This window comes from Protopterus annectens, chromosome 10.part0, assembly GCF_019279795.1.
Source record: "Protopterus annectens isolate FY-2018-M chromosome 10.part0, PAN1.0, whole genome shotgun sequence".
Taxonomy (NCBI): domain Eukaryota; kingdom Metazoa; phylum Chordata; order Ceratodontiformes; family Protopteridae; genus Protopterus; species Protopterus annectens.
The window spans coordinates 376,130,968-376,153,430 of record NC_056744.1 but is presented as its reverse complement, the minus strand read 5'-3'; the positions used below and the strand labels follow the sequence as shown (position 1 = coordinate 376,153,430).

The following is a 22,463-nucleotide window of genomic DNA, read 5'->3' as shown; positions in this document are numbered from 1 at the left end:
GACTACCATCAATAAATTTTCTATGTATTCCAGTTATAATTGCGCCATCCTCTTTGCCTTCCAATTCTAGATCTAAGAAATGTACCTTGCTACCTTGTTGTAATCCATCAAAAGACAACTCAAATTGATTATGTATATCTTCTACAAATTGGTTTACTTTCTCTGCCCCTCCTTCACAAATAAAAATTAAATCGTCTATATAACGAAAATAATGTTTACCATAAAATTTAACAAACTTGTTTAAATAAATAGACAATTTCAAAATATGACAAATACATTGGCATACATGGGGGCAAAAGGTGCCCCATGGCAGTGCCCTGTTTCTGTCTATAAATCTCATTGTTATACAGAAAAAAATGATTTCATAAACAAAATTTTCGTAAATAAAAATGTAATAGTGAACTAAATTGGAGAAGTGTTCTTTAAGATAATTGTGCTTTAATTAATTAATTATGTGTTAATTAGTGTTTGTGATGAGTATAAATGAAATTCTTACGGTGAATGTGTTATTCCAAGAAGGTGTTTTTCACCGAGGCGCTAGAATAATGAAAGGATTATTACTAAGCGGTTTGTGTTCCATTCGTTTTGTGGTTGTATGCAATATTATGAAACCTCTCCTACTCACAGCATTACGGGAATATACAGGCCTTTAACAACACACTCAGGTCATCATCAGGACTCGCGGTCGCTTTGGTTGGGTTTTCATGTACTTGTTGTTGGACTTCGGGCACAAAATATATGAGGCTATTTAGGATGCTTTTGAAATCTAAATCAAAACTATATAATCTCCCTTAATAATGGAATAACTTTTCTGATCGTTCTTAAAAAAGTATATTATTTTGAACAGAAACCTGGCACTATACACCGTGTTTAAAACAGGGCTAACAGTACCACATTAACATCTGACTATATTAAGCCTAATTACTTGTCATCCTTTAGGCTTAGGTCAAGTGTAGTGCAATATCCTTTGATTTGCAGACACTACAGTTCTTTGGAAGTTTCCACCTTCTGTAACTCTGGTGATGCCCCTGTTAAGGGTTCAATCATCAGGAAAGGTAATTAACAGTTCCACTGGTCACAAGTGCAAGGCAGTTTAGGTCACCTTGTTAGGAAAGTGACAATGACTACTAGGGCAAAAAATCATTTGATGGGCTACTGACATATTAGGATAGATTGGAAAATCATAAATATGTAATTTAATGCCCTTTTCGGGAATGGTACAATAATGCTTGGCTGATGGTGACCTGCCTTTCTTAAGTGCACAAAAACTTCAGCTAGCAGTGAAAGTACCTAAACAAAGGCCGGTCCCATTTGAAAAAAAATGCATGATGCTTTCCTTTGTCAGACTGCTCAGGCATTTCATAGATGGTAGCTTCTGAAATCAGGTGTCTATACAAATTATCAACATCCATCATGGTGCAGAGAAACCACTAGGTTGGACTTTGAGGGTAGGTGCCTGGACAGGAAGGCAGAAATGTTTGAATCACAACCTCATTAGTCAGAGGATCCATGTTAGTTCCTGACAATGCCTACATTTATGATGTGCACAATTAATGACAGAAGGTCAGAAGAAGTTGCATTGTGTCTTTGTGGACTTAGAGAAAGCATATGACAGGGTGCCTAGAGAGGAGTTGTGGTATTGTATGAGGAAGTCGGGAGTGTCAGAGAAGTATGTAAGAGTGGTACAGGATATGTATGGGGGTAGTGTGACAGTGGTGAGGTCTGCGGTGGGAGTGACAGATGCATTTAAGGTGGAGGTGGGATTACATCAAAGATCAGCTCTGAGCCCTTTCTTATTTGCAATGGTGATGGACAGGTTGTCAGACGAGATCAGACAGGAGTCCCAGTGGACTATGATGTTTGCAGATGACATTGTGATCTGTAGTGAGAGTAGGGAACAGGTGGAGGAGACCCTGGAGAGGTGGAGATATGCTCTAGAGAGAAGAGGAATGAAGGTCTGCAGGACTAAGACAGAATATATGTGCGTGAATGAGAGGGAGGATAGAGGAATGGTGTGGATGTAGGGAGTAGAAGTGGCAAAGGTGGATGAGTTTAAATACTTGGGATCAACAGTTCAGAGTAATGGTGAGTGTGGAAGAGAGGTGAAGAAGAGAGTACAGGCAGGATGGAGTGGGTGGAGAACAGTGTCAAGAGTTATTTCTGACAGACGAGTACCAGTAAGAGTGAAAGGGAATGTCTACAAGAGGGTAGTGAGAGCAGCTATGTTACATGGGTTGGAGAGAGTGGCACTGACAAAAAGGCAGGAGTCAGAGCTTGACGTGGCAGAGTTGAAGATGTTATGATTTGCACTGGGTGTGACGAGGATGGACAGGATTAGGAATAAGTATATTAGAGAGTCAGCCCAGGTTGGAAGGTTTGGAGACAAAGCCAGAGAGGCAAGATTACGTTGGTTTGGACATGTGCGGAGGAGTGATGCAGAGTATACTGGGAAAAAGATGCTAAAGATGAAGCTGCCAGGTAACAAGAAAAGAGGAAGGCCTAAGATAAGGTTTATGGATGTGGTGAGAGAGGACATGCAGGTGGTTGGTGTGACACAGCAAGATGCAGAGGACAGGAAGAAATGGAAACAGTTGATCCACTGTGGCGACCCCTAATGGGAGCAGCCAAAAGAAGAAGGCAATTAATGACAGAATCAAAACAGGAGCATCCAGCAGTCAAGAATCTCCATCCTTTTCATACCCAGAGGAATGACTATTACCACTTGACCTGGTGTGTGACCACAGTGGAGGAATCTAAGTCCTAAGTGCTGACTGCTATGGCTCAATGTTTAGGTGCACTGCTGTCACCCCAGGGGGGAGCTAATGGGCTTCTTGTCATGCCTCTCGGGGCAAAAAATGTATGTCTCATTCTGCACTAACTTCTAGAATGCTCAGAGGAAAAGGAGATGTGCCCATGGAATTAAGGGAACAGTTACTCTAGAAACATAAGAGGAATTCCAAAGCCCTTTGTGGACTGTAACCTCAGCCTATGTTTTATAAGGAAGCAGATGCTTCACAATGTGAAGAAAGATGGCAATCATAGAACTTCATTCTCTATTCTTGAGTTTCTTCTGGTGTGTAGAGCCTCCTCCACCCTCCTAACAACAGCCAGTGGTGCTTGAAAGGAAATAGGCCTCATTGCCATAGCAACATTCTTGGCCTGTAATTTGAATACACTTACCAATGATTCCTAATACTCAACTCGGACTTCTTTAAAAAGATAAGGTAATCTAGACATATGGGAAGGGAGTCCTTTGACAGGTGATAGAAAAGACCGTCTAAAATATGTCTTATACCATGGTCAGAATGCATTGGAATGGGATGGGACAGCATTTCATTTGCTAATGGTATTAATGGAGGTAGAAATTCTTCTCCCTGACTTCTATCAAGGTGAATTGAGTGAAAGAGGAAGTGTATGGCTTGCTAAAGTCATGAACTGAAGTAGAAGTTGGAGCAGTACAATTACTGCCACCAGGTTTGCCATCCAGCTGCTCAGGGCAAAGGTTTGACTACCAGACTGAATATTTTGACAGCCTGCTGGGGAAAAACTGGATTTAAAGGCTTTTGTGTTTCTGCCTCTCTCTGGGGATGTAAAAGGAGCATATTCCAAGGTACACAATGCACCAACAATTCTCCAGTGGAACCTATGTAATGAGGGAGGCATTTACTTCCAAGGCACAGGGCTGCCAATGGTGTTGCATCACTTCTGTGAGTGGCTGATGTCCCCTTGAAGCCTTTTATGGCCATAACGTTAGACACTTGCAAAGAGACTTGGAGGAGCTTAACCTCAAAAAAAAAAAAAAAGACAATAGTAAATCACATTTATCATCAGGGCATAATGTGCCAGACAAGACAGCAAAGAAAATGTCTTCAGCAGCACTTTTAAGCAACCTTTTCCTAATTCCCAGGTTAATACTGTAACCACAGGACAGCGCAGAAACAACACTACTTGACAGTAAACAAAAAAATACAACCCATTTAACTGGTTATTGAGATAGGAATGCTTATGCCAAAAATGCTTGCACATGACCATTCATTATTTTACCTAAATTTTTCCTCTTTCCTAAGCTGCGGTGGTGCAGCGGTAGCGTTGTCGCCTCACAGCAACAGGTTCTCCAGTTCGACTCTCGGCTGGAGCACCTTCTATGTGGAGTCTGCATGTCCTCCCCGCAGTCGAGTGGTGTTTGAAAGACATGCGTAGGGCGTGCCTTCGTTGAAGGTTGGGCATCGAGCTGGCACCTCAGCACCATAAAAATCTACTGCCAATCATTAGCGGACCGGAGTTCCACTGTGGCGACCCCTAACCATAAAAAGCTGAAAGAAGAACAAAGAACCTGTCTCACTACCAGAAATCTACGTTTACTGTTTTGACTTTCTCTACCAGAACATTTACTTGTATGCTTAAGGTTGTAAAAGTCATTGCCTATTGCCCAAGACAAGTGTGGCTTGACTCTTTTTTTATTTATTTTTTTTTTAAGCATTATTTACAGAGTGGACTCTTAAACCCTTAACAGTTTCCCAGAGAATGATGTCCGTTTTCTAAACCATCAGCATCTTTGCAGTCTGATGCATCCAGGTGTACTTTTGTCAAAACACTTAACATCCAGGCATTCTCTTCAAAAGGAAGGAAATGTTGACAGCAGACAAAATGTATACAAACACAGTGGTAGCTACATTTTGATCTGACATATCATACTGTTGGGTCTTCACTTACCGCATCCATGAACGTTAACTGTTCAGCCACTTGACTTTCTGAAAACTGGAAAAAACCTTCCGCACCATCGACCTCCACATCATCAACTTGAGCGGGAGTGATGTTACTCAAGAAAAGCGCTGCAAAGAATAGAAGTCAGGGTTAAAAACTGCAGTGATCGTATCAGAATTCTGCTTTAACAGCTGTACTGGTCAGAATTATTGAATCTGTAACCATGTTCCCGTATCTTAAGGCAAAAACATAGCTGTCAGAAATTAATTGTGTACACTTTTTGAGGGTATAGTAACAACAGATCAGAAAATACACTATTTTTCTGCTGTATTAGATTACTAAATAAGAAGACAGGGAAAGTTCTAGCAACTGCTTTAGCATGTTTATGATTAGAGAGGATTAGAAAGGATTTTCATCTCACTCAGTATGCACCTATGACTGAAAATCTATTGCAATATTAAAGTCTACCCTTTGGAACATTTTCATCCATGTTTTAATAAATAAAACCTAATAATCTCTGAAAAAGCTTATGTATCATATACAGCTTTAAGCGGTCTTGACTTTATTCGCTAGTATAAATGTTATTGTTAATTTAGACAAAAGAAAAATACTGATATTACAGTAGACAAACTTAATGCAACTCATGTCTAATATTAAAGAGCTATGACTTTATACATTTACAATCTAACATTTTACAGTAACTCTCAGAATAATACAACCTCTCTTTAAGTGGAGGAACAAAACAAAATTTATGAAAAGCTGAACCAAACACACACTACAGATGAAGGACAAATTGTGACTCTGAAGTTAGGATGGTTACAAGTTTTAGAAAAATCTGCCATTTGTGAGAGGATGGAATGATTTCTTTCTCTGACTGAAGTAATTGCCTAAAGTAGCACAGAAAGTGTCACCCGTATTTTAAGACCTGCTCTAGGAAAGGTATTTTACTAGTGTTAAATGCACAAGAGTACAAACATTTACGGTGGAATTCTGTTTCCAAAATGTATAAAATTATGAGCAGTGGACTTTGACCTCCTGCACCTTCGTAAAGTGTAATAAAAACAACTTCAAGACCTCATAACTTTTGGGTAGAGTGTAAAACATATGATGAAAAAGGTTCCATTGTGAGTGTCACTGAAAAATGAGCCCCAGATGCAAGTGAAAACGTCTCTGTGCCTAAGGGCACATATACCTAGATTCATCTTCAGGGTAATTTCAATCATAGAGGCCCATCCTTCGAAAGTCTTTATAGCAGCTTATCCTTTAAATCCCATCCAAATACACTTATACTCTTTCTATCTCATTTAGGGAAAGTGAGTGCTGATCTGTTACAGGACCTCTACCCAGGCAGCCATACTGGCTTCATCAATGAACCCACACGTTAACATACACAGACACTCTGCCTTCATTCCATAGGTTCATAGATTAGTACTAGGCTAACTGCCCCTGTGGGCCTTTTTAAGCATAGCTAGTTACCCCATGTGAGAATCAAACCCAGCACCTTGTGTCTGTAAAGTGAACACCTTAACCATTATGCCAACCTTCTCCCCTCCTCCAAGTAGGTGAATTCAGTCCAGCAATTCTGATCTTTACATATCTACAAAGTTATGTATGCACACAGTGTGGTAGCACAGAAATGTGAACATACAAATAAAGCTCTGCAAAGAAAAAAAAAAAATGCAGCGTGTTTCATTTATTGTCAAAGACTGACAGACTTCTCACCAGCACTAAATAATGTCCAAAGGAAAGACAGGACATCCAGACATGCTTATATAAACACAAAAAGAAATGCTACCCATCGGGTCTGGCTATTTAAGGAAGCTATTTAAAATAACTAAGGCAAGATATCATACAATAAAACTTACCTGTTCTTTGTACAGGTGGAAATCTTGAAACCATAAATGTACATTGTGCCATTAGCAGTTTTTTGGGATACATATTGTTCACTTGATCCATTTCAGACAGATTGAATATTTAACAAGTTTTATGGTATTAAGCTTTGACCCTGACTATGCATCCCTGGAAAAAAAAATCTAGAACACCCAATTCAAAGCTCTCATTTTTCGTCTGCCCAACTCAATGAGCTTGGATGCAGGGCATCGTCAGGTACAAATGGGGCAAATAGGGGCTTGATATTTGTTGCACTGGGACTGGCTCAAAATGATTTTGTATACAAAACATCCTGAATCTGGGAGATGATGACATTAATTTGGTAACTAACCTTGTTAACCTAAAAATCTCACCTAAAGAGTGTAACTTACTGCAGTTGTCCACATCTGTGCCTTCTTGCTTTTGGAACTGTTCGAGAAGGCTTTGGGCTCGCCGCTCTGGGTCTGTTCCTGGCATAGTTTGCTTCAGATATTTCAGTAATTTCTGGAGGCATGGATAATCTGGTGGGTCCCTGAAATCTTCAGAACACTGATCAAGCCAAGCCCTCAGGATTGAAGCGATTGCACTACAGATATAAAGAACACAGGTTAATTTACTGCATGTACTGTGTGTGTGCTCGTGCAGGTGTGTGACTGCAGTGCAATATGAAAAAGCCTTTCTTTAACTTTTAATGGCTGCATTAAATCACAGGTCTTTGTATTTACATGACCTGGCTTTATCAATGACAGCTACCAAATGTCACAGTCAGTTTCGATCTGCACTGTCCTATTACTGACCCTATCTTTGACAAGTCTCTTAAATGTGTTGAATAGTTCATAATAACAGAGGGAAGGTGAACTCTGATAAAGAGAATTTAAATTAAAATCTACATCATAACCAAGGAAGTCCACATGTTTTTTAAAGGCAACAACTAAACAGGTTTATAAAACTCATCTTCATTAAGTACAAAAATATCTACAAAGTGAGCATTTTTAACTGTAGGTACCTTTTAGGAGTTTGTAAAGTTAAAAGAAAGATGATTTTCTCACGTCTTAATAAACAAATGTTAATAAATGTAACTGTATCAATGTATTTTTTTGTAAACTGGGTAAACAAATGCTTTACAGCCATGAACTATGCCCCAAAAAGTACAGTTGTGTACACTTACCATAAATATAGATGTTTGAGTGTATTCACTGTTGCAGTCATCACACTTGGGTTACCTGCCTGCAAGTAGTCCTCAGTCAGCCCAAATACCAAAGACTTAGTATTTCTGGGTCGGTTGCTGTCGCTCCAGGTCTGACGTCATGTCGGCAGAGGTTGAAAAACAGGCAGCCGATGCCTTTACATCAGTTTTTCTTGCCCCAAATGTCAGGAGCCCCCCAATAGGGAGCTAAGCTATGATGGAAAAATCACCACCAGTAAAAAGTAAATACCAATACCTATACCCCTGCAAGGGGTAAGTAATATACACATAAAGGAGAGAGAAAGAGAAAGGGGCTGGAGGGAGGAAAACCAGGACTGCAACAGTGAATAAACTCGAACATCTACATTTATGATAAGTGTACACAACTGTACTATGTTCCTTCATGTTTCACTGTTGCAGTCATCACACTTGGATGGATTCCCAAAGCTGTAGAAAGGGTGGTGGCAGTCAAGAAGAGTTTGGGCTGGCTAGTATGCCCTGCTGGACTGCAGTTGCAAAACCCACCCTGGATTTGGAAAATCTAGGCAGGTGGTAATGCTTGGTGAATGTGTGTACAGAACTTCAGGTAGCAGCCTCCAGAATGTCCCTGGTAGGGACTCCCCTGAGGAATTCTGTAGAAGTAGAAGTTGCCCTAGTGGAAGGTGTTTTGACCCCCTGAGGGGTTGGTTTCCCATGGTGTTTGTAGCAGAAATGGATACAGTGTGCTATCCATTTTGAAATGTTCTGTTTTGAAATGGCCTTGCCCTCTGCCCCTGGTGCAAAACTGAGTAATAACTGGTCAGATTTCCTGAAGGGCTTAGTCCTATCCAGGCAGAATCTGAGCTGTCTGTGCACGTCCAAGGAATGCAGGATCCTTTCTCCTTTATTTTGAGGATTAGGGAAGAAGGTTGGCAAATGGATAGATTGGTTGAGAGCCACACTGGACACCACTTTAGGCATAAAGGAAGGATTAGTCCTAAGGGAGACCCTGTCAGCATGAAAAATAATGAAGGGTTCCACGGCCATAGGTGCTTGTAGCTCAGACACTCTTCTCGCTGAAGTGATGGCCAGAAGCAATGCTGTTTTCCAAGAGAGGAATTTTAACTTTGCTGATGCTGCAGGCTCAGAAAGGGTGTAGTGTGAGCTTTTCCAGTACAAAGTTAAGGTCCCAAGCAGTGGTTGGTGCTCTCCTTGGTGGCCTTAAATTGTTTGCCCCTCTCAGGAATTGCTTGATGAAAGGGTGAGAGAAGAGGGGTTGCTCAGAGTTGTAATAAGCCGAGATGGCAGAGGCATGGATCTTAATGGAGGAGAGGGATAGGTCTCCATGGAGAAGATTTGCTAAGTAATCCAGGATTAGAGGTAGGGAGGGCAGTTGTGTCCCCCCCTTTAAATTGAATCCAGGAGCAATACCTTCTCTACTTATCAGCATAGGATTTCCTTGTACTGGGTCTTCTGGCTTCAAGAATGACGTCCAGCACCTGCTTGCTTAGGCTGGTCACTGGGGGAGAATTCAAGGAATAAGCCAGGCTACAAGATTCATGGTTTGCAGTTGCGGATACAAGATCTGTACCCCCCTGCTGAGTGAGCAGGTTCTGGCTCTGGGGTAGGTGTCAGGGTGGCACCGGTGACAGGCTGTGCAGGAGTGGGTACCAGTGCTGGCGTGGCCAGTCTGGGGCAATCAGAATTGTCCTTGGTCTGTCCTGTCTTATCTTGAGCAATATTCTTGAGAGAAGGGGCAGAGGGGGAAATTCATAGATTGAGAGGTTTACCCACTGGAAGGATACGGCATCCACTTTCCAGACCCTGGTGTGAGGTTCCCTGGTGCAGAATTTGCTGAGCTGGTGATTGCAGGGGGAGGCAAAGAGATCCACCTCTAGGGTCCCCCATTTTTGAATCAGAAGGCTGAAGGTGTTGGGCTCTAATTGCCACTCGTGGTTCTTGGAGATTTCTGCTTAAGTCGTCTGCCAGTGAGTTTTGTTTGCCTTGCAGGAAATGAGCTTGCAGATGTACCTGCATGTCCAAGGCCATGTTCCACACGGCCATGGCTAGCCTGCAGAGTGGGTAAGAGTGGGTTCCCTCCTGTTTGTTGATGTACCACATAACTGTGGTGTTGTCTGTTTTTATTAGCAGGGGTCCTGGTGAGAGTAGGGATCTGAAAGCTGTCAGAGCATGCTGAATAGCTAGCATCTCTTTCTGGTTGATGTGCAGATGAATTTGACTTGGGCTCCAGTGGTCCTGAATGCACTTGTCATCCAGGTGTGCCCCCCACACATAGTTTGAGGAGTCTGTGGTTAGGGTCTGGGTGGGGTGGGGTTGAGTAAAGGGAAGTCCCTTGTTGTGGTTGCATGCTGCTGCCCACCAAAGAAACTCTGTCCTGGTCAAGGTATGATAGGAATGACAGTTTCCAGGTCCTGAGAATGTTGGCACCAAAGACTTACATACCACTGAAGTTTCCTCATATGCAGTCTGGCATATGGAATTAGTAGGATGCATGAGGCCATGAACCCTAGGGCCTGCAGGATTTTCCTTGTGGATAGCTGGGTTTTTGTGTCCATTTGAGTGAAGTAATCTGTCAGATAGTCTTGTTTTTCTGGAGTAAGGAATGTCATCTGGGATGCTGTGTCCAAGCTTGCCCCCAGGAATACAATCTTTTGACCGTGGACTAGTTTTGATTTCTTTTCGTTGATGGTGTACCCCAGGGAGGTTAGAAGTTTTTTTTTTTTTTTTACAAATGTCAGGTGATTAACAGCATTTCCTGACTGTCTGCCTGAATCAGGCAGTCGTCCAAATATGGGTAAATTTAAATTTTTCTCTGTCTGCAGTAGGCAATGGCTGGAGCCAGGCATTTTGTGAATACTCTGGGAGCAGTGGATAAGCCACAGGGAAGTGCAGAGAACTGATAATGCACAGATCCTGCCCTGAAGCATAAATATTTCCTGCAGGAGTCCCTGATAGAGATATGCAGATAGGCTTCTTTTAAGTCTAGGATGGCTAACCAGGCATCTTTGGCCAGCATGGGAAGAAGCTGCTGCAGGGTGAGTATTTTGAATTTTGGTACCACCAGGAAGGTGTTTAGAATGGAAATATCTAGGATTGGGCGCCAAGTGCCCTCTTTTCTGGGTACCAGGAAAAGTCTAGAATAGAACCCTTGACCTATCTTTTCTGCAGGAACAGGTTGAATTGCACTTAGAGAGCAGGGATTGAACTTGGTTTTGTGCCTCTGCCCACTGGTTGGAGAAAGGTCTAGGAACCCTTTTGGGGTTGGCAGTGAGTGGAAGTAAAATTTGTATCCCTGGGATACAATGTTGAGGACCCATCAGTCTTTGGTGATGGAAGCCCAGTTTTTTGCATGACGGGCAAGTATTCCTCCTAGGGGCAACAAGCAGTTGGGCAGAGGTGGGGAGTGGAGTTGAGACGTTATTGTGAATTCTTTCCGTAAGAGGAGGTTTAGCACTCCCTATTTTTGAAGTGGAGGCACTCCATTGATTAGATCTCTGCATACCCTGAGACTGTAGTCTGGAGGGTCTGTTTCCCCTTGGTCTAGTTTGAGATGGCCTTGAGGGGTCTGGAAAGGCTCAATGTTTTGAGGGTTCAATGCCTATTGAATCTAGGAGGCTGTACTTGCAAGAAATCTTTGACTGTCTGCATAGATTTTGCCTTTTCTCCCATCTTTTTAAGAACCTCTTCTGCTTTGGTGCCAAACAGATTGCCCTTGTTCAAAGTAGCATCCAGTAATTTTGATTTGACATGGTCTGGCAAGGTCTGCTCCTTAAGCCAAGCATGCCTTCTCAGTACCGAACCAGTGACTGCTGCCCTGCAAGATGCTTCTAGGGCATCAAAGCCACATTGTAAATTATGCTTGCTGACTTGGCTTGCAGAATGCATAAGCTCCTGTAATTCTTTATTTTCTGCCCAGTCTGTAAAGGTAGATACTTTTTGCTTAATAAGTTCCATAACATGTTGCTGGTATTTCAGCATGTGAAACTGGCAATTCAAAGCCCTAATGGTGAGAGTTGCAGAGGTGTATACTTTCTTACCCCATCTGTCTAAAGCTTTGGAATCCCGGTCCAAAGGGGTGTGATTTTTAGCTGCAGTTGCTTTGATATCTTTAGGCCCCTGGGAGATGAACTCTGGGTCAGCAGTAGGATTTTTGAAAAGGAATTTGTGGGAGTCAGGTATTCTGTAGTACCTGTCTGGTTTCCTAGGAGCAGGGAGTAAAGTATCAGGAGTTAAACTGGTTTCCATAAAGACATCATCCACAACATCCAGGACTAGGGATATTGCTAAAGGCCTATGTTGTGGCAAATCCAGAAATTCTCTGAGCCTCTTTTTGGACTGAGGATAGTCTTGGCATTCCCAGTGGAAATGTTCTCAAAGTATGTAAGGTTTCACCATAAGAAAAATCCTCCGGAGGAGAAGCAGAGGGAATGGATTCCTCTGCAACTGAATCCTCATAACCAGATAAAGGCATGTCTTCATAATCAGATACCTCAGAGTCATCGGACTCTTGGTCTGTTAAAGCTGCTGGGGACAGGTCTCTTTTTCTCTTAGCAGGGGAAGGCTGACTTCCCCTAATTAGCATAATAAGGTCTTCTGCCATTTTAAGCATTTGATGTTGTGGCAAGGAAGTAGGTGCTTGAGTTTGGGTTGTCAGTTTTTTAGGTGTAGCGTGTACTCTTGGGCTTAGAAACTCGGTAGTTTTAGACAGAACTGAAGACGTGAAAAAAGTCGTCAGTTTGTGTCGAATATCGGTAGTGTGAAGAACTTCCTCAGAAGCCGGTGGCTGCTCAGCAGCTCTGGACCCATCCAAGGTAGAGACATCCATAGGTTCCATAGTTGAAGAAGTGTCTCGTGGCATACCGGACTCCAAACGGTTCTCAGTAGAGGCCTGTGAATCCACTGACGTGGGCATCAGGGGCTGCAAAAGCTCCTTACTGAGTACCGGCGAACTGGCAAATAGCTTAATGGAAGCATCGGCAGTTTTGGACCTGTGCAGTCTGTCTCTGTCTTTATCCTTACGTTTTTTCAGAAGATCACTAGTCGGATGGCTTACCGAAGCCTTTTCGGAATACGGAGATCGAGAGCGAAAGTATTTAGCAACAATATGGGCCCGACGATGAACAGTTTGAGCGTTGAACAAGGCACAAAACTAACGAGGTACGTTGTGGTCTGGGCCTAAACAGGTGGCACATTAAGACTGGAAATCTCAATGTGGTATTTGCTTTCCACAGCCAAGACAATTGTTAACTTTTTCTGACATCGGTTAAAGCAAGAAAAAAGGATCCCCGATGGGGTACTTAGCTTTAGAAGACTTCATGATAATTCAATTCGGAAACGAGAACTCAGGTAGCAGCCAACTGGCACTTGTGCAAACTGCTTCTGCTTCAGGCTCCACAGCAAGAAAGACTGATGCAATAGCATTGGCTGCTTGTTTTTATACCCCTGATGTCAGACCTGGAGCGACAGCAACCGACGCAGAAATACTAAGTATCTGGTATTTGGGCCGACTGAGGTCTACCTGCAGGCAGATAACCCAACTATGATGACTGCAACAGTGAAACACGAAGAACATGGAAGGGTTTTAAAATTTAAAAAAAAAATAAAATGACCCTAACTGTAGTATATAGAAAGATAGGGCAAAGAAGTGCACATGCCTTTTGGAATCTCTCTTAGTATGCCACCATGAACAACCACGATTCAAAGAACTGAATCACGGTACTCCCAGGGGTGAAGAGTCACTGTCCCTTTTGCTGAGTGGCACTCAAAAGTGTTTGACCACTAATGTGTGCCAGGTACTCCTGTGCTTAGGACTAGAGGTGGAGATCAGTGCAGCTGGATTGTGCCACATTGTGCTGTTCTGCATGGGAGCTGCCTGCATAGCTTACTGTATCACTGAAGCTACAGCACCTAAGTGGCAGGGTGCATGTTATACAGTACTAAATGAATCAACAAAAGTTGAAAACAACGCCAGCTTTCAGAAGGGAAAGGGTAGCAAACTGAAGAGGGGAAAATTAGGGGTTGCATAGCAAGCATTTTTCTTCACAGCAAGGTTAGATGCACAGCAAAGGAACTGCAGAGGCTCAAAAACACTGTGGACATTCAAGCTTGCATATCAGATACATGATGTTTGGAGGAGAATTTAAAATAAAAGTTAACTTATAATTAGAGTTTGTGTAGTATATGGGACTAAACTTCCCTCATCTACGGCCGCATTACATTTATCCACATTTGTCTAATATCACACACTGTGCTTGATGGTAATGTGAAATAAATTCAGCACAAAGTAAACTTAACACTATGTTACTGCCTAAATAAGCGCCAAGGGATATCTGCTCCCCTGCAAGTCATAACTGGTACTTTTCATTAGCACACTTCTATACTGTGGCATTACTTGGCAGTTGACAGACCACCCAGTTTTCAGCTGAAATCACAAACAGCACATGTTCCACTGCATCTGCCCAGATGGCAACCTTCCAAAGATTAGAATCTAATTAACTACATAAATCAAAACAGCCAAGCACGATCGCTTCCTTCAAGAATGCATGTTTGGTACAACAATGTGTTTGCTATGTCACACACAGCTTGTGACTGCACTTTGAAAATTTTTGGATAGGACTGCAAGGACAAAGCAAATGGTAGCCATTACTACCACCAGGAGATTGCTTTTGTCACAGCTTTCTGTTTTCTCTTTCTTTCCATAGTAAGAAATGACAGGACTACGACTACTTCAAAATGTGCCCAGATGTTATAACCCTGCAGCCCATAAAATATTCCTGAAAACATGATCAGTGGGTAAGTAATAAGGCAGTAAAAAAAATAAATATTTTACAAAAATCATTCAAATTCCACAGGATTTTCCACAGACTCATGGGAGAAATACCTTTCAGAAGCTTTCCTGGAATGCTACAAGGCTAGGTAACGTTGGATATGTGCTGTTCCTTGCCAAGCTACAATACACTAACTCATGTCTCATCCAGAGAACTCAGCAGTGGGCAAAAGCCATTCGACTTTTAATGTCTATTGAACAAATCATGAGCAAAGCCAGGGAAGACTAAATTCTGTAGAAAAAATACTATAAAACTACTACTTTCACAGCACCTTAACACAGCATCTTCAGGAAAAGTTGTCTATCTACCTGGCTACGCTTATGTTGCCACTCATCTTAAAAAAAGAAAGTAAAGGCAAAAGGCAAGGATTTAACTCATATCTTGTTAAAGTATCAGAAAACAAAATGTGTCAGGCAAGGACACAAGCTCCATGATTAATAAGGTTATAAAGAGCTAGTATTTGTGACACAAGACCTACTCCATCAAATTGTTTGTGTCTTTTGGCTTTTCCCGGTTAGGGGTCGCCACAGCAGAACTCCGGTCCGCTAATGATTGACAGTAGATTTTGACATGCTGGCTTGCCGGGCCTAATGCACAACCTTCAACGAAGGAACGCCCATTCACACATGTCGCCACACAGAAGACGCTCTAACTGAGAATCGAATGGGCAACGTCTAACTGTGAGGCGGCAATGCTACCGCAGCACCACCACCACACAATAATGTAGTTTTTACTTATTGTATTTATTGTTTTACCATCCCTGCAAAAGAAATACAATTTCAAAGTAGCAAGGACATTAAAAAATGAAAGATGTACCTTATTAAGTGGCAACAAATACTGTCAGATGAATTCAAAGGTAGTAGACCTCTTGGACCTCTGACAGCATGGGTCCGATGATGACATTCTGACCATCAGGGCCTTATAATGACCTGTCAAATTAGCTTGACAGCCTCAGCTCTAGTGCAAAAGCAACTCACCAACCAGGACTTTTCAGGGAACTGTAAGGGCAGTTTACATCCTGGTTCCTACTCGCACCTCTGAAGACATTTTAATATATGGGGCCTTATTGTGACCTGTGATGACACCTGGGCAGTTAGGTCCTTCTCAATTCTCTTTTTCATCATCATTCAATTTTCACTTCATGTTTCCTACATTTGCTCAGTTTAACCTGATTTTCCTGACACTTTTATTATTGTTTGAATTTGCTTGTTTTTGTCATTATTTGTATCGCTTATTTTTGCCAATTTTTTGTATTGTACTGATTCTTGCAAATATTGTAACTCCCTTGTTGTTTCTGTGCATTGGAGCTTTTCTCCCTGGGCTTTCACTGAAAATAGGCTCTGTTCAGCCCAGTGGACTTTCCCGGTAAACAAATGTCAATAAATAAATAAAATAAATTTGTACTCTATCTCTGATACTCTGTCATTATTTGTATCGCTTATTTTTGACAATTTTTTGTATTGTAGTGATTCTTGCGAATATTGTAACTACCTTGTTGTTTCTGTGCATTGGAGCTTTTCTCCCTGGGCTTTCATTGAAAATAGACTCTGTTCAGCCCAGTGGACTTTCCCGGTAAACAAATGTCAATAAATAAATAAAATAAATTTGTACTCTATCTTTGATACTTTTTCCCATTTTTGACTTAGTGGAAGTATCAAACCCCACTGAGTAGCTTCCCGTACAAAAATCAGATGCAGAATTGCAAAGGCTCTCCTGATGCCCTTTACTGCTCCTACTGCCTAATCATGGTACATCATTCTCCTGTCTAATGCTGACCCACTCTCATACCTCTCAACCTGGAAACATCAAAAATCTGGACAAGGCCCATGAAAAATAGGTACAAATCTGTACGCTGATTAACATCTAATTTGCATACATAATTATGTAACCCCACCCACTCCAAATGGAATTGTGGGATACCAACTTTTGAACGCAAACTGAAGAACAGACAACCAAAACATGGCACCAGAGTCCCCCTGCAGCCATTCCAATGTCCTGTTACCTGGCTATTTTGCCCCATTTACCATAAACACTAATGTATGCATACTGCTTTACTTCTACAATGATTTGGATTTTATTTTTACATTTTACTGCACAACAATGCAGAAACACTAAAAGATATCATCTGGTAAACAAAGCAATATGGTCTCACAATGAAAATAGGCTTGACATTAAAACTTATTTGCCCTTGAAACTCACATTCATTGAAACAGCATTGAAACCCACACCACATCCAAAGAAAATGCATCTGGCCAGTGGTGGATAAAGATTACCTTTGGGCTGTTTTCAAATCATTGGCCCCTTGCACACAAAACAAGAAACATATATCTGTTCTTTTCTTTATACACCTTCCTCACTATACTAAATTACATTCCTTGTATAATACAACACACGTTAGAGCACATTTTAAATTTATTGTTTGAACATTTTACCAGTAATCTGTACTGAAGGCAATGAAACAAAACACATGAACCAATAATGACAAAACTGCCCAATTCAGAACTTTTTCATCATAAAAGTCTGCTTTCACACCCACACTATAAATAGAATGATAGTAGTGTAAGCCATAGGCATCTTGCACAGCATCTCGCAGTTATTTTTAATTTCATTTTTTGGGGGGGGGGTCAAAAACCAGGGACACATTTTAAACATTGCTTGTATAATTTTGTAAAGTTGCTAGAATAAAATGTTGTGTTACCATCATGCATTTCACTGGCAGGTTTTGAACCCAGGACTCTATGCACTACAGTCAGAACAACATACCACTATGCCAAATCAGCAGCTGCCTGAAAAATAGGAAGACCAAAACTTAATAGCCATCATTTACTGAATTAATTTATCACTTCTCAACATAGCTCTTAGCCTCAACACAAAAAACATGAACAAACAACAAAGCCAATAATGGGGGAATACAAATTCAGTTCTCACTTCTCACTCACCAAATCTCTGAACTGTTAGCACAAAAACAATAATGGGGAATACAAATTGTGTGCTCACTTCTTATCATAGCTCTAAACTCTTAGCACAGAAAAAAATGTTCTTACTTCTCATCATAGCTCTCTCAACTCTTAGTACAAAAAAAAATCTGGACAAAGCTCAGAGCATAACTTTCAACTGTTAGCAGAAAAAGAATGTTCTCACTTCTCATCATAGCTCTCAACTCACTCAGAAATGGTAGTGGCTAGGGATAGTAGGCTATTTTTACCCTGTACCAAAGGTACAGGGTTTGAGCCTGAATACCTCTAGCCACCAAGTGTATTATATGGGGGCATTTACACACACACACACACACACACACACACACACACACACACACACACCTCTTACCCTGAATAACGAGTGGTTCCTTACCCTGAGTAGTTCGTTGCTGCCATTAATCCCTGCTCACAAACTCTGCGAACTGCTGTTTCAGCTTCCTGCATACAAGCTTTTCTGTTCCCCATTCCCGTCGTTTCAGTGCGCTGCTCACAAGTTCCTCTGCTGTTCCCCATTCATTCCCGCCAGCCAGAAATGATGATATAAGCTCCTTGAGCTCAATTCTGGCTGGCTGGCAGCCTGACGGAGCTGACGTCATTGCGCACATGATGACGTCAGCTCCAACAGCACGAAAATTTTAAAAAAGCAAAAAGAAAATCGGAAATGAAGGGGTGCCACTCGGAAATCGTGGCACCCTTCATTTGGACCCCAAAACTCAGTAAAAAATGAGTAATTTGGAATGGTTGGGAGGTCTGCCCACTCTGCACTACTTCTACTACAGTCTTCTTTTGTTACCTACAAGCCACAAGAATCTTAATACTTCATTTGCATGTTTCCCCCTTGGTTAGAAAGGGTCTATATCACTTGATCGAAAAAACTCTGTCAAATAACTATTCTTCAAACCCAAATTGTCAAAAATTTTTTCATGGAACTTTTGTTTCATCAAACTTTTTCACAGGGAAAAACAACAGTTGACCATCATCAGGAATTTGCCCTTTTCCTCACTGTAGTGTGATCTCAGGGTCATCCATTCACTTGGATGGGTTTTACATTTTTAGAGTTTAGTGGCAGGCACTAGTTTGGATGGCCATTTCTTTTCCCTGTGAAAAAGGTGGATGGAACGGCCAGGTTTCATCTATTTGGGTTCAAGGAATAGTTACTCGATAAACAGGTTTTTTGTTGAAATGACGTAAACCCGGTTAGAAATGGTCTGCCTCTCTACAATACCCAGGTGACAAATTTCCACAACTGCACCATAACTACCGCAGAGTAATCCACAAAAGTGCAACTTTATGACACAGAGAAATGCTGTACAATAAGCAGCCATTTCCAAGTATCTTGAGTACATCAAAATTCAAAATTCCTGGGCTGCTTCAGAAAGAAATGCAGGCATCTGTACTCAGTGCGCTTTATGAGGATAAAAAAGATAAGCAGGGTAAAGAGAAGGGTAACGTCCTGCCAAGACCCTCAACAGAAGTCAAATTTTTCAAAGGGTATCTGATTTGCTAGGCACCTCTCTTTGCAGTCTGTTTTCCTCTTGCTATACCAAAGTACTTTAGGGTGGTATTTGCTTTTCAATAAGTTTTTGTTTTAGTAGCACAGGCTTCTCAGTTTTGCTGTATTTTTCACACTTCCAAAAATATGTGACAAGTTTACTGGCAGTTACCAAGCGTGCGGCCTGATTTACCATTCTGGATCATAGTCCAAGGTTGCAACTGCCCCAGAGCACTGTTAGGGTAAGTAGCTGTATGGAGGCTCATGGAATCAAATGAATATATAATATTAGAGTTAATGCACAGCATGCCACACTTGCAAGGGACAAGACCTATGGATGTGGAATGACAACCCACCCAACCTAAGTGCAATAACCACCTATTCCCTGCCACTAATTTCTCAATCACCATGCTTTCTTAAGAGAAGGTATTTGAGGCATAAATGGGCAAACTGGAGGATGTCAGAAAGCCAGGAAGCCCCACTCCCCCAAAAAATCCTAAGTATGTACAGCAAAAAACATCTTCTCAGCTCTGACAATAAAGATACTACGAAAACAGTGACAGGGCAGCACCCATGCTCTGGAATTATTAGTTTTTTTTCTCTCCCTGTGTTTTTGTCCTCATTGCCTGCAAAAGATCAACTGTCTCACACTGAGTCAGCCTACTTGTTCCACCTTGGTCTACTATGAGCAAAAGCTGATCCTGGGTGGCTACCATCCAGCTAGTCATGATGGGGTTTTTATGTCCCAACTCCTCCCATTCCCAATAACAGAAGTGACAAATGGGTCCCTTAAAGTCCTGGCCTTTGGATATGCATATGTTTTTAACCCCTGCTATAGTAACGACACACTGCTTTGTGGCAGGTATATTGGCCCTTCCTCCAGCCACTGTTGTGAATGGATGTTACTACTAAAGTAGCCTGAACACTCACTCCTACCACCCTTTTCCATGTTCTTTAGTGCCTTGATCTTTAGTCAATACCTGGTCATCTGAGCCACAGTCAGGGCTTTATCATGCTACACTCTGGCAATAGTAGGAGATGCCAGTTTCTTTCATTAGTTAAGCACCTCACCCCAAAAGTTTTGTTAAGTCATCTAGTGACACTTTTCAGTCATACTGTGCCTAAGGCAAGACAGCAAAAATTAAAGCCGTTAGTTATATGCGATACAAGGAACACTTAAAACAATGCACAAATGCATCAGCAAATTAATGTGATAATCCAAATACATTGAAACAATTACAGCAGAGCTTTAGTTTAATATGCAGAATAAATCATCAATCAATGAAATCTGGAAATACCAGTAAACAGACAGTAATACACAAGTACATTTTCTCCAACTTGTACTTTACCCCTTTTCCTCCAGAAAACAAAGTACTTGTCTATTTATAGTCATTGGTAACAGAGATCTGCTGTCTGTCTTCTCTCACACGTTATTTGCCTGAAGTAACGGCTTCAGTAAACAGAGGTATGCCGCTGGGCCAGTAAACAGACATTCCTAACATTGTTGGATGATTTTGGATTACACCCAACATATTACTGTTGTGTACCTACAGATGCTGAGCCAGTCTGCTGACTCATAAAAGAATCATCTTAAGCATGATTTCACTGCTTCTTTTATTCATTCATAAACTCCTCTAGTCAGTGCTTTGCAAGATTACAGTGACTGATAATGTATATGTAAAACTGTACTTGTGCTAACTCAGAGTTAGACTGCAAAGGAATGTCATTAGAGACTGCTTAGTTTCATCCTAACCCTTACAAAGAAGGTGCACTAAATTCCTTTCCGCCATGAAAAACAAAAACAGTATGTATGGTGAGTATATGTTCATTCCTAGCATAACTTATTCAGTGTAATGCTGCAGACAGGCAAAAAATGTACAACAAACGAAGACGTTTTGCATCCTTTTAGGGAAACCAGGCACCCTTAGACAGAAGTCATAACTTTGGCCCTAGGTTGACTTTTTTTTTTTTTGCTAGAACTTAGACTTGGGGTTCTCAGCACAATGGGGCAAATAGCCTTTAAGAAATTGTACCTGACAAGTGATGCATTCTAAGCGAATAACTGTTGTGTATGGAAAAGAGACGGATGGCTTGCTTATCTGCATGAACTCATCAGGAAAGTTATTGTGAAACCTATCACAAAGAAAATCCCTTTCAAGCACTACTATGGGTTCTGTACAGGAGCAAGTCCTGCGTTCTATATACATATTTTGTAATGTCATGTGAGCTGATGACCTACAAAAGATAAGAAGAACTGGAACTTTATATAACGTCTGTAAGCAGAGTATGTAGAGATTATGATGGTATCCCTTCTCACGCTTTTCACTTCATTTGATTTTCTAATCTTAAACTTCTCCACAGTTCTAGTTTCAAGGATGCTAATGTTCTCACTTTGTGATTTTTACTCACTTTCTTCTTTACTTCAAATTAAAATGGACCCCCTGGCTCCTAGCTTCTGTTGCCTACATTTTACCTTAAAATGCCATTACATTTTCAATGTATTGCATCTTTGAACATGAACACATATGCTGCTCGACTCTTTCGGTTTGGTTACGTTAAAGTAATCGCCTGCCTCACACATTGTATAGGCATCAGTGAGCACCGAAATGTGAAGAAAAATCAGACAAAGCAGAAACTTAAAGAGTTCATAGTTCATAAAAAAAAAAACATTACGTGCCAAACATAACATATAAAAAAATACATATGGAAAGTGATTAACATCTGCGTACACTGACAAATCTCTTAGAAAGTTAGCATTTCAATTTCCCTTTCAAAGAGTAAGCTCAAATACTACTTAATTGTACGCAATGACAGCCCTAAAGATGAACATATGGGGACCCTGTTACTTCCATTCTCAAGTTTTAATTCTGCTAGGTCCGGCTATGGAAATGTTGTGTGGAACTTAGACCCATCCTAACCTGAAAACAAGTTAAGGAACAAAATAAACTCTTTGGAATTATTTCAGCCAGTGATGACTGACCACTCTAGCACCCATCCTCATGGCCAACACATAATTCATGCTCGCATCAAGGTGAATGGTAAATAAAGCAGGAAAAATAAAGTCCCCATCAGAAAACCTAAAAAAAACATATGAACAAGAATTGCAATGCACATATGAGATTAGAAAATGTTTAAACTACCCATCCAGGTTTTATCTCCTGCAATGCATACAAATTTTAAGCAGCAGCAAGGTTTTCAAATAATAGACAATTATGCTACAATGACACCAAGCATACATCCAAATCAACAAAAGAATGGCTTCATCAGAAGAAAATTAAAGTTTTGGAATGACCCAGCCAGAGCCCAGACCTAAATCCAATAGAAGATCTGTGGGGAGCCCTGAAGAGGGCTGTGCACAAGAGATGCCTTCACAATCTGACAGATTTGGAGCATTTTTGCAAGGAAAA

The 22,463-nt window shown here is 41.2% G+C and overlaps 1 protein-coding gene across 1 annotated transcript in view; it reads right to left on the bottom strand.

Moving 5' to 3' along the window:
- The window catches only part of RGL1 (ral guanine nucleotide dissociation stimulator like 1), a gene marked incomplete in the record, with an annotated part of 287,380 nt that overhangs the window by 73,266 nt on the left and 191,651 nt on the right, over positions 1 to 22,463 (bottom strand). Inside the window, 2 exon segments of the mRNA XM_044085296.1 lie at positions 4,714 to 4,832; positions 6,966 to 7,159. Of these exon segments, the coding sequence (XP_043941231.1) occupies positions 4,714 to 4,832; positions 6,966 to 7,159 (313 nt within the window).